The sequence below is a fragment of the Chelonia mydas genome, chromosome 13 (genome assembly GCF_015237465.2).
Source record: "Chelonia mydas isolate rCheMyd1 chromosome 13, rCheMyd1.pri.v2, whole genome shotgun sequence".
Lineage (NCBI taxonomy): Eukaryota > Metazoa > Chordata > Testudines > Cheloniidae > Chelonia > Chelonia mydas.
Window position 1 is genome coordinate 4,050,745 of NC_051253.2, and position 14,312 is coordinate 4,065,056.

Sequence of the window (14,312 nt, forward strand, 5' to 3'; positions counted from 1 at the left end):
TTCTTTTTTTTAATGATTCTGGGTGCTTCAAGCGGCAACACCTTAAACAGGCCTGATTTTCGGCAAGTGCTGAGCTCCCAGGCACTTTCACCTGCAGTTAAATACAGTCCCAAGCCCAGCAGCAGGGACAGGCTGAAAAGGGGGAAGTGACACCCCTTCTGGCGCTGTCTAGTGCGATTTAGAGCCCCCTTCCCGCTGGGAGTTTCCAGGGGGCTCTAAATGGGGGACTGCCTTATACACGGGTGGTCCCCCGGTATTGCGGACCTCACTGGGGGGCCCCGTCCCCTCTGCTGGGTGGGGAGCAGCACTGCCCTCTTGCGCCTTTCCCCAGACAAGGGCGGTGCAGCGGCTTCCAGGTAAGGGACACGTGTCCCGGTGCTGCCCCACCTCTGCTTTGCGACCTGGCGCGGCGAGCCGGCGGCAGCTGGAGACCGAGCCGGCCCGGAGCCCTCGCGGGGAGAGAGCGGGCGTCTTGCGGCTCCGCGCAGCGCAGCCGGGGCGCTGCGCCTGGCGCAGGGGGGATTTTCAGAAGGCGGCTACGTGGCTGTCACCCTGGCCGCAGAGGAACCAGCAGCCGGCAGAGGCTGGGTCTGGCTGGAGCTGTTCAGCAGCTGCCCGGAGCCGGCAGCTTGATGATTCATCAGAGCTCCGTGCTTCTTACGCAATTCCAGGCCTTACTGTAGGGGCAGGGCTTGGGCTTCTCGGTTATAAAGTGGCTGGGTTGGTGGCCAGCAAGGCAGAGACAGCTAGGGCAGCAGCAGCTGTGAGCACCAGCGCTCAGCCCGGTAAGGAGGGGAAAGGCAGCGGCTGGCTCCCTGCCTGCAGCCTGGGAGGGGGGCCTGTGGGCGGCGTGTAGATGTGTATACCTGTGTGTGGGAACTCGCTTTATAAGCCGGGCTGCAGTTTTTCAGGATTTATTCATTTCATTTTGGGGATGGGGGTGTGTGTTTAACACTTTTTGAGTTTTTATGCAGATGTCCAGCCATCCAGAGGCGTTTTCAGGGCTTTCTCTTTGTACACGCTAGTGCAGGGAGCGTGTGTGTTAGTCATGACAGTAGAGCACACTGTAAAGCGTATGCTCTTTGTCACATTCAAACCGCGTTCTATTAAAGCACACTAGGGACACTTTAGTGCACACCAGCAGGGTCAACAGGGACTAATTATGCTCAACACATTAGTGTGCTTTAGAAATCATACCCCCTGGAATGCGCATTAGTGCTGTGTGTAGACAAGCCCTTAGATACAAGTAACCATTTCCAGTATTTTTCTGCTGTTTATTGGGTAAACATAACTTTATTTATTTTTGTAATGGGGTGTTATAGCAGTGTTTATCAGTGAAAAGCTAAAATCAGAAGCCCTAGAAATACAGGACAGGATAGAAAGTAAGGTTTGCATCAGTCTTTTTTGTTTCATAACTGTTTTGTACTCTTGTGTGATTAGGACTGATTTTTATGAGTGAGCGTCATATATGTCTGTGTATCATATATGATCGTGTGTATATGCAAACTGTGTGTGTGTGTTTGTCTAGAGAGAGAGGTATAGATATAGCAGACTGATTTTCAGAGGGAGTTGGAAGCAATCAGCACCTTTGCAGACCAGGCTGATGAAATATGTGTGACGTTCTCCTTGACTTTCAATGAGACTAAGGCTCCTAAGTCATGTTGTTAAATTAGGGTAACATTTTCAAGTGTCATTTTTATTCAGTAAATTGTAAGAGCTTTAATATGGAATTACAAACTTTATTAAGCAGATGGTTTTAAGCTGATAAACCAGACTACTTGCCTGGCAGCTTGTTCTAGTTTTTCTAGTAGAAATTTGTATGTATCAGTCGCAGAATTCTTAAATATTCAGTTAGACCCTTGATAAAAATTCATATAACTTTTTCATAGACTTTTTTACTAAAGGCTCAGAGGTAATATTTAGACTGGTGTAGTTCAGCTACAAAGGAGGGAGGGATAGCTCAGTGGTTTGAGCATTGGCCCGCTAAACCCAGGGTGGTTGTGAGTTCAATCCTTGAGAGGGCCACTTAGGGATCTGGGGCAAAAATTGGGGATTGGTCTTGCATTGAGCAGGGGGTTGGACTAGAAGACCCCCTGAGGTCCCTTCCAACCCTAATATTCTATGATTCTATTTCTTTTTAAAATGCTGAATGAAATCAGGTCATAGGGTATCAATCATCGTATTAGTCTCCAGCAGGGGTTTTACCCAGGATCTCTGGAGCTAAGGCCAGACTTTGAACAGCTTGAGCTAAAGGACAAAGTCCCCTAGTTGGTAGCTGTAGCAGACATCCTCTGTGGATCAGGCAGAGAAGGGGATGCGTAACATACACTGAGCAGTGGGCAACAGTAGCGTAGGGGATAATTGTTTACCAAATGTCATGCAATTATCTCAGTGCAAAAAGAAGATCATCTCATTCTTTGCTCCTTCTGTCTCTCATCTTTATGCCAGACTTGACTTTGTCAGCTCCTAGATACACACAACTTCCTCGTGTTAAATGTTTCAAAGGCCACCTTCTGAGTAAAGAATTCTTTGACTATTGTGTCTGACTCCCTATTGCTCTCTCTAATCCAGATCGTTTCAGAAAACTCTGAATCATCCTTGTCTGACTGTTTTCTTCTCACATCTCCCTTTGTCTGTGAATCCACCTGCTGCACATCTCCAGACTCAAGAGAATTAAACTTTACCTTAGAGCTCTGCTCTGCCAAAATCCTTATCCATGTATCATTTCTTCAATGTGGCTACTGCAATACCCTCTTCTATGTTCTCTCTAAATCCATCGGGGCCCATAATGACCAATGACTCTAACTCCAGGAAGTGGAGCCATATAGTCTAAGGCGGTTCAAAATTGCCCGCTCTGACACATTCTCTGAAGTTCCCTGGGGTAAGCTTTACAAGCCTCTGACTGTCTTCTCGCACCCACGCTTCTCATCTGCTCTAGGAACCTCATTCTGAGTGGATTGAGGTGACCTTCCTTTCACACTCTCTGTTTCCAAGTCACTGAATCACTTCCCTTCTGTAAGACCCCACCTGTACTACACAACGGCCCAGTGTTACATAACTGACAGTGCAATCATGTATAACATTCTTGCATTCCAGAGCACCCTGTGAATGTTGGATTTGTGCCCCTAACTCTGGGGCTGATTGAATATTACTGTTGAGATCCCAATAAAGAGGATCTCTGCTTATTTAGGCTGGATCATTTAAAATCATAGCCAGGACTGAGAGATCTCAGCCCTTGGTGAGAGGTTGTAACTCTTGTTCTTCTTGGGCTTCTGCTTTTGGACACACCGGGATCCGAACAGAGCATCACTTCTGTGTAGGGATATTGACAGCATAAGGACAGTAGGGATATTGACCTCTGGATAAGAGGTGTCCATTAATAATTCATGCTCTTTACTGTGTGTCTTTCTGAATGCAACAGAGCTGGAGCTTCAGCAGAAGTTAGCATCACTGCATCCCACGAGAAGAGAAGCAGCCCAGAAATCATTCTAGGGCGCAATCCAAGCATCTGGAGACATCTCCAAATACCATGAGTCCTAACCCTAATACCACCCTCTGTGCTATGCCGTCCAACCACACACTGAATGTGAGACATTCATCCAAGGTAACATCCTGTTTGCTCTCGATGTTGGTCTAATGTGGTTTTAACAGGAAGGGGGTAACCAAAAAAGGCTCCGTGGCTCTCCAGACCTTTAGTGAAGCCCCACCTTGTTTCTCAAAGGGTATTAAATTTGTATGAAAATGTTAGTGTCTTTGTATTTTATGGAAAACCTCTCCCCCTCCACACACCCCAGGGCCTTCAGTCCTTAGCTGGAACCTCATGTTCTAAAAGATTCTAATTGTAATTTTGTCCGATCTCAACGTCCAACTCATTTATTTTCTTTTAAAGCTGCCGGGATGTTGGTAACTGTCAGGATGTTCGTTAAATCACTCTGCTCCTCTTTTAGGGTTCTGTATCTGAGTGTCTTTGTTTTCTGCTTTTCGTGGGGCTCCTGTCTGGTAAAATTCCCTACATCACTGCAAGCCGGGGAAAACCTGTAATCCCAAAGCAGCTCTATTCACTCAAACATTGCACTTCACATCCTTGCCCCATTCAAGTCAATGGCAAAACTCTCCTTCAGACCAGGGTGGGGCACTAAAGAGGGATATGGAGAACATATACTCATGCAGGGGTCTCAGTGAATTTGGCTGCTCAAATAGGTCTTTGTCTGCAGTGTGCTGTACAACACACAACATGGAAAGGCCCTGCCCCGAAAGGCTGAGGGCCAGCAGAGACAAGAGGGCTCATGCTGGGGAGCCCAGAGGGAGGAGGAATGAAGGGGATTTTTAAAATTGGTTTCAATCACTTCTTGTGGACATGGCAAGAAGCAGGTCTTAAGGAGGCACTTGGGGTGGGCAGAAATGGTGGGTTAGTGAGTCAGGATGGGGGGGGCGCATTCCCTGTCTCTGGGGCAGCATGGAAAAGTGAGTGGGAGGAGGAGCTAGATGGGGCAGATAACATTGTGATCCAGAATGGTGACCCAGTGGTAATCATGAGAGGCCATTCTGGTACCCAGCTGCTGTTATTGTGATGCTTCTCTACAAGAGGGCAAGGGACAGGCTATAGTTCTTTGTATCTCTTTTCCCTAGTGGATGGTTACGGCCGTTGTGCTTTTCCTGGCCGTGCCTAGCTTCAGCACCACGCCCACCTACCCATGGAAAGACCCTGTGACTAACAACAAAGTGGTGTGCCACCAGTGCCCTCCGGGAACCTTTGTGGCCCAGCACTGCACCAGAGACAAACCCACCGTGTGCTCGCCGTGTCCAGATCTGCACTACACGCAGTACTGGAACTACCTGGAGAAATGTCGATACTGCAACGTCATCTGTGGAGAGCGGCAGGTCGAGCTGCACCGGTGCAACTCCACCCACAACAGAGTGTGCCAGTGTCGGCAGGGCTACTACTTCGAGTCCGAGTTCTGCATCGAGCATGCCAAGTGTCCTGCCGGGGCTGGAGTAGCAGAGCTGGGTCTGTATTACAGCTGGATAACTGAGGTGTAGAGCTGTGTCTAAGGGCCTTATATATTCTCATGCGATTACTGACCTGGCAGAATCCAGGAGGGACCTGTTAAATAGCAGTAGTGGGGTTATGCATGTGTATTCTCTCACCATATATATGTGCACCACTGCCCTCTGCTGGATGGGCTGTCAGATCCACTCCAGTGAGTAAGAGAATGTCGCCATCTAGTGGCTATGTCCTCTGAAAGAGCAACATCCTACTACTGTTGTCCAAGTATAAATATTTCAACGGTTCCTGCTAATTTGGCCGTAATCTCTTGTGGGCACCCAGGGCTGAAGGCAATAAGGCGAGTGGGCAAGGAAGGTTCATTGTACGGACCAGAAGGGGTTTGCTTGGTGTCTCAATACTGGGACAGCACTGACAAATGAACTTAGCCATGGGGCTGCTTTCTGGAATCCTTATTTGGTGATTTTGGAAGCACGTATTAAAGATGGAAAAGGGGCAAATGAAAGTAAGACTGATATTTCCCCCTACCCCTCAAAAAAGCAGTTATGTAACAAAGAGCATTTAAGGGTGACTCAGAAGTGTAGCTCTCTAGCTCTGGATGACGCGTGGATTACTGAAGGATATTGGGGAGTTTTTATTTTTTCCTTAGCACAGCTCTGTCTAGTTGTTATATTACCCCCTTTCCTGTGGTATTTGAGGGCTTTCCAAAATTACAACATGTATACAAATATGTATTTTTCTTTTTCCCCTCCCCATTACAGTCATCAAGGACTGGCCTCTATTTATTTTGGATTTAAGCTGCAGTTTTATAGTAGGCAGGCTCAGTCTAGCAGTGTGTTTTGCCTCCTACGCTGAAGACATTGAGGTTTGTGGCTATGTTTCCCTGGCAGTCTCCATGACAGCATTCCAGATTCATAGGCCAGTCACCGAGAAAGTCCTGTCTTCTGTACACACGAGTCTCATGCGTGAGGTTGATGACTTGTTCCCATGGAATATGGCTATTGTGAGATGCCACGATTAGGCATGGTGAGCTAGGTGCCCAAATCACTTAGGCCAGTTCCATGTAGGTTGAGTTTGACCAGGTGCTCAGGTGACAGTGATGAGGGCCATATAAGTAGGATGGGGAGCCAGTGAAGGGAGTGAAACAGTGGGGTGATGGGCTCCTTCATTCTGCACCAACTGTGCCTTTTTTAAGGTTAGTGGCTTCGTACCAAGCACGCTACCTTCCTATCCGGGGAATGACGGTAACAAAGCCCAGAAGTCATGAATGCGAACCACAGTGAGGTGCAGGCAGGCATCTCGATATAGCTGGAAAAGACATTTATTTTTCATGTTTGCGACTACTTGGATATCCAGAAATAGGGAGGAGTCCGGGCACGCACCAATGCGGTGGGCTGACATCACAGAGATGGCAGGTTCTTCAAAGGGCTTTGGAGCAGAACATGGCCTGCATTCTTCGGAGCAGTGACTCCTGAGATCACAGATTCACCCGTTAGTTTCATGTACAGGGCTTGTTGGCTTCCGTAAAGGCTGAGCACTCTGTCCGGTGTGGGGTTTCTCTTGGCACACTGGCTGTTCTCTTACAATTTGATTTTCTGCCTCATTTGTTTCTGATCATCAACACGCGAGTCAGGTGCATCCGATGAAGTGAGCTGTAGCTCACGAAAGCTTATGCTCAAATAAATTGGTTAGTCTCTAAGATGTCACAAGTACTCCTTTTCTTTACGCGAGTCAGTGTTCCCAACCCAGCTGGCTGGGACCCCAATATTGGGCTGTCTTGCAGCCAGATCCTAAGTTTGGTAACTGCTCATCCTCCTTGAAGGATGGGGACTGGGCTCAGGGCAGGGCCCCTTCTCTGATCCTGTGAATGATGTGTACACAGAGCCTAATCTCTCTCTGACATCCCCTTATGCCCAGAGGGAACTCAGAGCACTGCCAGATGCAGACTCTTAGGGCCAGATTCACCATTGCTTTTCACCTTGATCACTCATTTACACCAGTGCACAGTGGATGTCAGACATCTGGTAGTGACTTGTGCTTACTTTACACTGGTGCAAATGACTGCATAGGCACAGGACAATGGCGAATTGGTCCATCTTCTTTTACCCTGGTCCCTAAGGGGCCATTGTCCCAAAGACAGTGGATGTGTACTGCAGGTATTTCATTGCTCAGACTCTTTCTGTGCCCCGTTTTGCAGGTACTCCCTATCAGAACACGAAATGTGAGAAGTGCCCCCACGGGTTCTTTTCATCCTTCAGCTCCAGCACAGAGCCATGCAAGCCACACCAGAGCTGCTCGCAGCAGGGGAAAGAGACTAATGTCGTAGGAAACCAATTCCATGACACCCTGTGCACCACCTGCAAGATGTTCAAGGGAAACGGAACCCAGGAGTCAGGTGAGGAGCTTGGTTCCCTTGGGGACGGAATAGCATTAGCGGATGTAGAGTGGGGGATTATTCAGGTCTGCCTGAGTTGGGGGAGGGAACCTATGTGCTAGAGTCATGTTGCTACCAGGGCTGGAGTGAAGCTTTCTGGTGTAGGTTGTTCTACCCCAATGTATCGGATCAGTTCCAGTGGAATTTAAAAGTACAAAATTGGTTTTAATTAAACTACAAAAAGGACAAACTATTCGCCCCCTAATTCACTGAAAGCTTGGCTAAGATCATCTTAGACAGGGTCCCCTGGCACCTTCTCCAGCCATTGTCTCATTCAATTAATGGCACTTTCCTTGGCTTTTACCTACCCCTGTTTTCCTCCCATCCCGATCTCTCAGTCTAGCTGTCAGGAAGATCTCCCTGTTGGCACCTTTTCTTTTTGCTGATTTCCTGCCCCCAGATAGTGCCTGCATCAGGGCACGAGGCATGTCAGAATCAGCCTGTTACATACAGTCTGAAGTAGTAGTGAGAACATGTTGTTCTGAAGTATCTGGCACTGCCCTTCTGGCAGCCCAAGACACACAGCACTGAATCATGCAGGAAACTGGAAATAGATTAGAAGTCTGCAACAGGTGCAGAAGTGGTGTGCCACAGACAGGGCAGCTTTGCTGCCTCTCCCGACTGCGGCCACCAGTCTCTATTTTTTAACTTGTTTTAATTTTGGTTTCACTTCTAGTTAGTGACTCCTTCCCATTTAACCTTCATTCTCAAACTGACCCACTGAGGCAGATTGCCATATACCTGAGCCAGGCAGCTACTCCGGAGCCACTGCACTAGACCAAATGCGCTGGACGGGAATGAAGACAATGGATTTGCTCCCACTTCATAGTGAATCTGTCCCTTTGACTTCCATGAGGCTGTATAGGTGTAACAGAGAGCAGAATCTGGCCTTTATGTCTTCAACAAACAATAGCTTCCCTTTGCCCAACATACAGCGGAAGGGATGCTTCCCCCAGCAAATGTGGCAGAAGGAATCTCTTGTTTTCCATCCCCCCCGAGTCCCTCTCCCTGGTCAACATTCTTCTCTCCTCATCAAGAATTTGATGCAACAGCATTTCACTAAATTCCAGTCAGAGCAGAGGCTGGCAATTCTATAATAGGAATCTTGACTCACACTCTCACTTGACGCTCCCTGAGTCAGCCTTTTCCCAACGGGGCAATGGTAGCAACTGAGATGTTCCTTGGAAAGGACGCAAGTGACAATCGCAGTCATCAGCACGTGCCCTTCTCTAGTTAATCATCAGAAACTGGCTCTGAATCCTGCCCGGGGGTTGTTTATATACACATACTCATCTCTTGAGCAACAGTGCACTTGCAAAACGGGAAACTTATGAATGGAGCGATATTTTTAACTCCCAATTTGCAAGAGTGTTGTTACAGAGCAGGGTAGCGTGTGTGTACTATGCCTGCATATGTCTTTATGTACATAGCTACAGATATACACAGGCACGTCGGTAATTGTATACAAATACAAACTCTGTAGATAGGGTTAAATTCTCTGCTGGTGTAAACTGACATGACTCCAGGGCCAGATTAGCCCTCCTGTGGGCCCGGGGTTATTAGATTTTGTGGGGCCCCTGTATACAAGTCTTTTTCCTGGGAGGGAGTTTGGTGCAGGAGGGGGCTGGGGCAGGAGGGGTGCGGGGGTCTGGGAGGGAGTTTGGGTACAGGAGGGGATTCTGACGTGGGGCAGGGGGTTGGGGTGCAGGAGGGGGAGTGAGCTGCAGTTCCCGCAGGCAGCTCCCACCAGCAGTGCAGCAGGGCTCAGGCAGGCTGCCTGCAAGCCGTGGCCCCACGCCACTTCTGGAAGCGGCCGCCTGCTGGCACGTCTCTGCATGCCCCTGGGGGGACGAGGACAGCATGTCTCCATGTGCTGCCCACGTCCACAAGCGCTGCCCTCGTAGCTCCCATTGGCAGGAGCTGCGGGGACGGTGCTGGGGGTAGGGGCAGCGCGTGGAGCCTCCTTCCCCTTCTCCCCCCATCAGGGGCCACAGAGACATGCCAGCAGCCAGCCACTTCTGGGAGCAGCGTGGGGCCAGGACAGGCAGCCTGAGTGCCCCAGAGATCACTGCCTGTGATTTATTTTTGCAGGGCCCCCCTTGAGCTGAGGCTCCAGACACCCTGCCTTAAGTCCCTGCCTTAATCCCGCCCTGCATGACTCTGTTGAAGTTAATAGAATTCAGCAGAGAAACTGGCCCAACCCATTCCTCCACGGGTTCGAGTTCTGCTGTAAAATATTGAAAATACTCTAGGCTGATCTTACTCCTTCCCAGGGTTCCACTGAACATTCACACTAGGCCAAGCGAAATCCCCAGGTCTGGGCACTGCTACGTTTTGGGAGCGTTTGGGTCCATCTCTGTTGTGAGCTTCTGGCCTGCAGTATGACCTATAGGATCAGGCCCATAGGGTCAGATTCACTCTGGTGCAGCTCCACTGAAATCAGTGCATTTAAACAGGGGATGAATGTGGTCCTTTAGCGTAAGCTCAGGATTACTGGGACTCGCGTCAGCTGACCCATGTTAGGATGCCTGCGCTTGAGTATCTACATTGTATTTTAACCCTAGGTTAAGACTTTTCTAACCCGTGCTCGAACATAGGGCTCTGATGTCCGCAGTGCAGTGCACAGACCCAAATCAAAGTAACCATATCCCAGAGTCCCTAGAGCCCCTCCCCTCCCCAATGTGTTCCCTCTAGCCCTAGGAATGTGGGTCTAACATTGACCAATGAGGTACCTTCCGTCTGTGTCTCCCCCCACACTTTCTATCTGGGTCCTTTATTTTGAGCACTTAATTTTAATGAGGCGAGTGCCAGGTGAGAGCTGAGTGTTGGACTGATTTTTCCGTTTGCTGGCTGAACGGAAAAATCAAAAAAAAACCCATAAAATCTGGTTTGTTTTGAACTAGGGCTGTCAATTAATCGCAGTTAACTCACGTGATTAACTCAAAAAAAATTTATCGCGATTAATCACACTGTTAAACAATAGAATACCAATTGAAATTTATTAAATATTGTGGATGTTTTTCTACATATTCTGTGTTGTAATTGAAATCAAAGTATATTATTCTTGATTACAAATATTTGCACTGTAAAAATGACAAACAGAAGAAATAGTATTTTTCTATTCACCTCATACAAGTATTGTAGTGCAATCTCTTTGTCGTGAAAGTGCAATTTACAACGGTAGATTTTTTTTGTTACATAAGTGCACTCAAAAACAAAATAATGTAAAACTTTAGAGCCCACAAGTCTACTCAGTCTTACTAGTTTGTCTGAGAGATTGGCTGAACAAGAAGTAGGACTGAGTGGACTTGCAGGCTCTAAAATTTTACAGTGTTTTATTTTTGAATGCAGCTTTTTGTACATAATTCTACATTTGTAAGTTCAACTTTCATGATAAAGAGATTGCACTACAGTACTTGTATGAGGTGAATTGAAAAATACCGTTTCTTTTGTTTGTCATTTTTACACAACAAATACTTGTAACCAAAAATAAGTATAAAGTGAGCACTGTACACTTTGTATTCTGTGTTGTAATTGAAATCAGTATATTTGAAAATGTAGAAAACATCCAAAAAATTTAAATAACTGGTATTCTATTATTGTTTAACAGTGCGATTAATTGTGATGAATTAAGACACCAGGGACTTCACGGACAATACCAAGCTGGGAGGGGTTGCAAGTGCTTTGGAGGTTAGGATTATAATTCAAAATGATCTGGACAAACTGGAGAAATGGTCTGAAGTAAATAGGATGAAATTCAATAAGGACAAATGAAAAGTACTCCACTTAAGAAAGAACAATCAGTAGCACACATACAAAATGGGAAACGACTGCCTGGGAAGGAGTACTGCAGAAAGGGATCTGGGGGTCAGAGTAGACCACAAGCTAAATATGAGTCAACAGTGTAACACTGTTGCAAAAAAAGCGAACATCATTCTGGGATGTATTAGACGGGGTGTTGTAAACAAGACACAAAAAGTAATTATTTCGCTCTACTCTGCGCGGATGAGGCCTCACCTGGAGTACTGTGTCCAGTTCTGGGTGCCACATTTCAGGAAAGATTTGGAGAAAGTCCAGAGAAGAGCAGTAAAAATGATTCAAGGTCTAGAAAACATGACCTATGAAGGAAGATTGAAAAAATTGGGTTTGTTTAGTCTGGAAAAGAGAAGACTGAGCGTGGACATGATAACAATTTTCAAGTACATAAAAGGTTGTTACAAGGAGAAGGGAGAAAAATTGTTCTTCTTAACCTCTGAGGACAAGACAAGAAGCAATGGGCTTAAATTGCAGCAAGGGCGGTTTAGGTTGGACATTAGGAAAAACTACCTAACTGTCAGGGTGGTGAAGCACTGGAATAAATTGCCTAGGGAGTTTGTGGAATCTCCATTATTGGGGATTTTTAAGAGCAGGTTAGACAAACACCTGTCAGGGATGGTCTAGAATAATACTTGGTCCTGCCATGAGGGCAGGGGACTGGACTAGGTGACCTCTCGAGGTCCTTCCAGTTCTATGATTCTAAACATGTTCTCCCAGCTCTTTGCATAACCCATCAATCCAGCAACTCACACAGGCAATCAATATTCTCTCCTCAGCTGGTTTGATTTACAGTAAACAAACAAATCTGCATAATTCAGGTGCTTTCATGCAGGCTGGAGCCGATACTCACGTGCTAGGGGCACACTAGTGCACTGACCTGCTTTGCACATGCACTGCAGTGTTTGGGTGTGTGCACAAGCAAATCCCATTATGTGCACACCCATGGCCACACAGATCTCTCTCTAGCCGAGTCCACAAGCATAGGGATTGTCACGTGTACATCTGGTAGTACAGGCACAAAGGTGGGCCCATGATGTGTACGTAGCCAAGGTCTGAAAACCAGGCTCTGTATGCAGCAGGCCTTGTGCAAGAATCAGTAGGACAAATACATCAGTGGAAGCCAGGGGATGAGACCAGCAGATATAAGATGGGACAAATGTCAGGGTCAAATTTTAGACTGTCTGATTTGAACAGTATTTCTTTAAGAGCTTGGGCTGTGCTGCTGGGTCTGGCAGCTGGTTGACTGCCCACCTGGGGCTCAGCTGCTGACCTCATGTCATGGGCCTCTCCAGTTATACTAGGGTTTTTCTCCTAGTTCCGATCCACAGAGAGCAATGGGGTTTGCCCTTTCATCCCTGCACTCTAAACCTCATGCTGGTTTTCTCCTCCCCACTCTAGGAAAAGAGGACTGCGAACAAGCAGTGATCGATTTTGTGGTTTACCAGAACATCCCGGTGAGAAAGCTGAAGCGCCTCCAGCAAATCCTCGAGGGGCACCTAAAGGGGATCCTCCACAAGGACACCAAGGCTGCCCTTCAGGAAAAGTTCCACACGTATCTCACCCAGTTGAAGAAGGACCACTTGGAGCTCATCAAAGTGCTGCTGGAGGCACTCCGGGCAGCGAAGCTGTATACGGTGGAAGAGATGGTGCGGAAACGTTTCTCCTTGGAGTTAGAAAATTAACAGAACTGTTTAGGGTTTTTGTTGTTTTTGGTTTTTGTCTAGCTTGATTAATTTATTAACTTTCCACAAACTAACTCGAGGTGCACTTTGGAGAAGATGAATGGTGGGGTAGTGAATGGTGAGTCTCTGACTCGTTCCCGATCCTCTCCATTCTGACAGCTGACCTCTGTCCCAGTGTGCGCGCTGTCTGTCTAACATGGCCGCAGGTGAAGTCTGTAATGCAGTCTGTGCCTCGGCTATCAGAACTTCACTGCAAGTGGAGCTGGATGAGAATTCTGGGAGAAACTTGCACTTTGAATATTAACCTCCCCTCTGGGAAGCAGGGGTAGATGATGTTGTTACTTTATCAGAAATGAAATGCATAAGATTCCAGAGAAAACATGACATATCTCTTGACTGCACAAGGGTCCCTGTTGCCCTTCCTTGGGCCACTGTGCAGAGTTTAATTTTAAAGTGCACCATATTTTTAAAACAATATTTAAATGTTTCCTGGGGGAGGCTGCCTTTCACCTTCCAATGTTAAGTTTCTTTCAAAGAGGGGTTTATCATTGAGAGATGAGTCAAGTATAAGACGCCTCTGGGGTCACTAGTTACAGCCTCTTTTAAATGTATTTCTACAGTGCCTTGTTTTGTACAGTTTGTCATGTTTGTTTGATACGGAGAAATGCAAACATGACATTTGCCTCAGACTCCATGTTATCTTCATCTGGCCTTGTCTTGGAATGCCCGATTTGTGCATTCACATCCGTACCACGAGTGCAAAAACTAATCCCTGTCTGCACCGAGAGGTTGTGGCAATTTCAGCCACCGATGCAAACCTCTATCAGACACCATTCAGCCAGTGCAAACACTTTCAAGCAGGCACCAGGGCAAATAGCAGCTTTTCCTGTCTGCACTAGGGTTTGCACTGGTGTCTGGAACCAAGGCAAACCCTCTGAGTAGATGTGGCCCTAGACTCCTGTCCTGTTGCGCCGCTCGGCCCTGGCCTGATCTCTGCCTTAAAAATGCAGCATCATGACAGGCGCCATTTGGTGTCCTCCTGGCCGTGTTCTCCTCAGGGCCATGGATCGCTGCCACGTGCACACATCCCTCAGCAAGCCCTCACATTGCTATGGAGCCAACGTGCAGTTACATAATCTAAATAATGCCGTTCCTCTGAGTCAGGGGCTGAGAGGCCGAGTGTCTCACCACACACGTCCGCTGGGAGGAGAGTTTTGGTTTTTTAAACCCTTAGGGAAGTCCCTGGGAATGACTGCCATATGTACACTTCAGCTGATCTGCCATGACGTCACACAACCACAGCTTCCCTCTGGAACGCATTTAGCTTTTTATAGCTTTATTTGAATGCTTGCCAAGAACAGGCTATGGTTTGGAG

The 14,312-nt window shown here is 47.3% G+C and overlaps 1 protein-coding gene across 1 annotated transcript; it reads left to right on the forward strand.

Annotated features, from left to right (window-relative positions):
* Positions 1-404: 404 nt before the first annotated feature.
* On the forward strand, positions 405-13,626 carry TNFRSF6B (TNF receptor superfamily member 6b). Its single transcript, XM_007062512.4, has 5 exons — positions 405-785; positions 3,422-3,604; positions 4,630-5,008; positions 7,203-7,400; positions 12,654-13,626. Exons 2-5 carry the CDS (start codon positions 3,530-3,532, stop codon positions 12,935-12,937), a joined length of 936 nt encoding a protein of 311 aa, XP_007062574.1. The 5' UTR covers positions 405-785; positions 3,422-3,529; the 3' UTR covers positions 12,938-13,626.
* Positions 13,627-14,312: the final 686 nt, after the last annotated feature.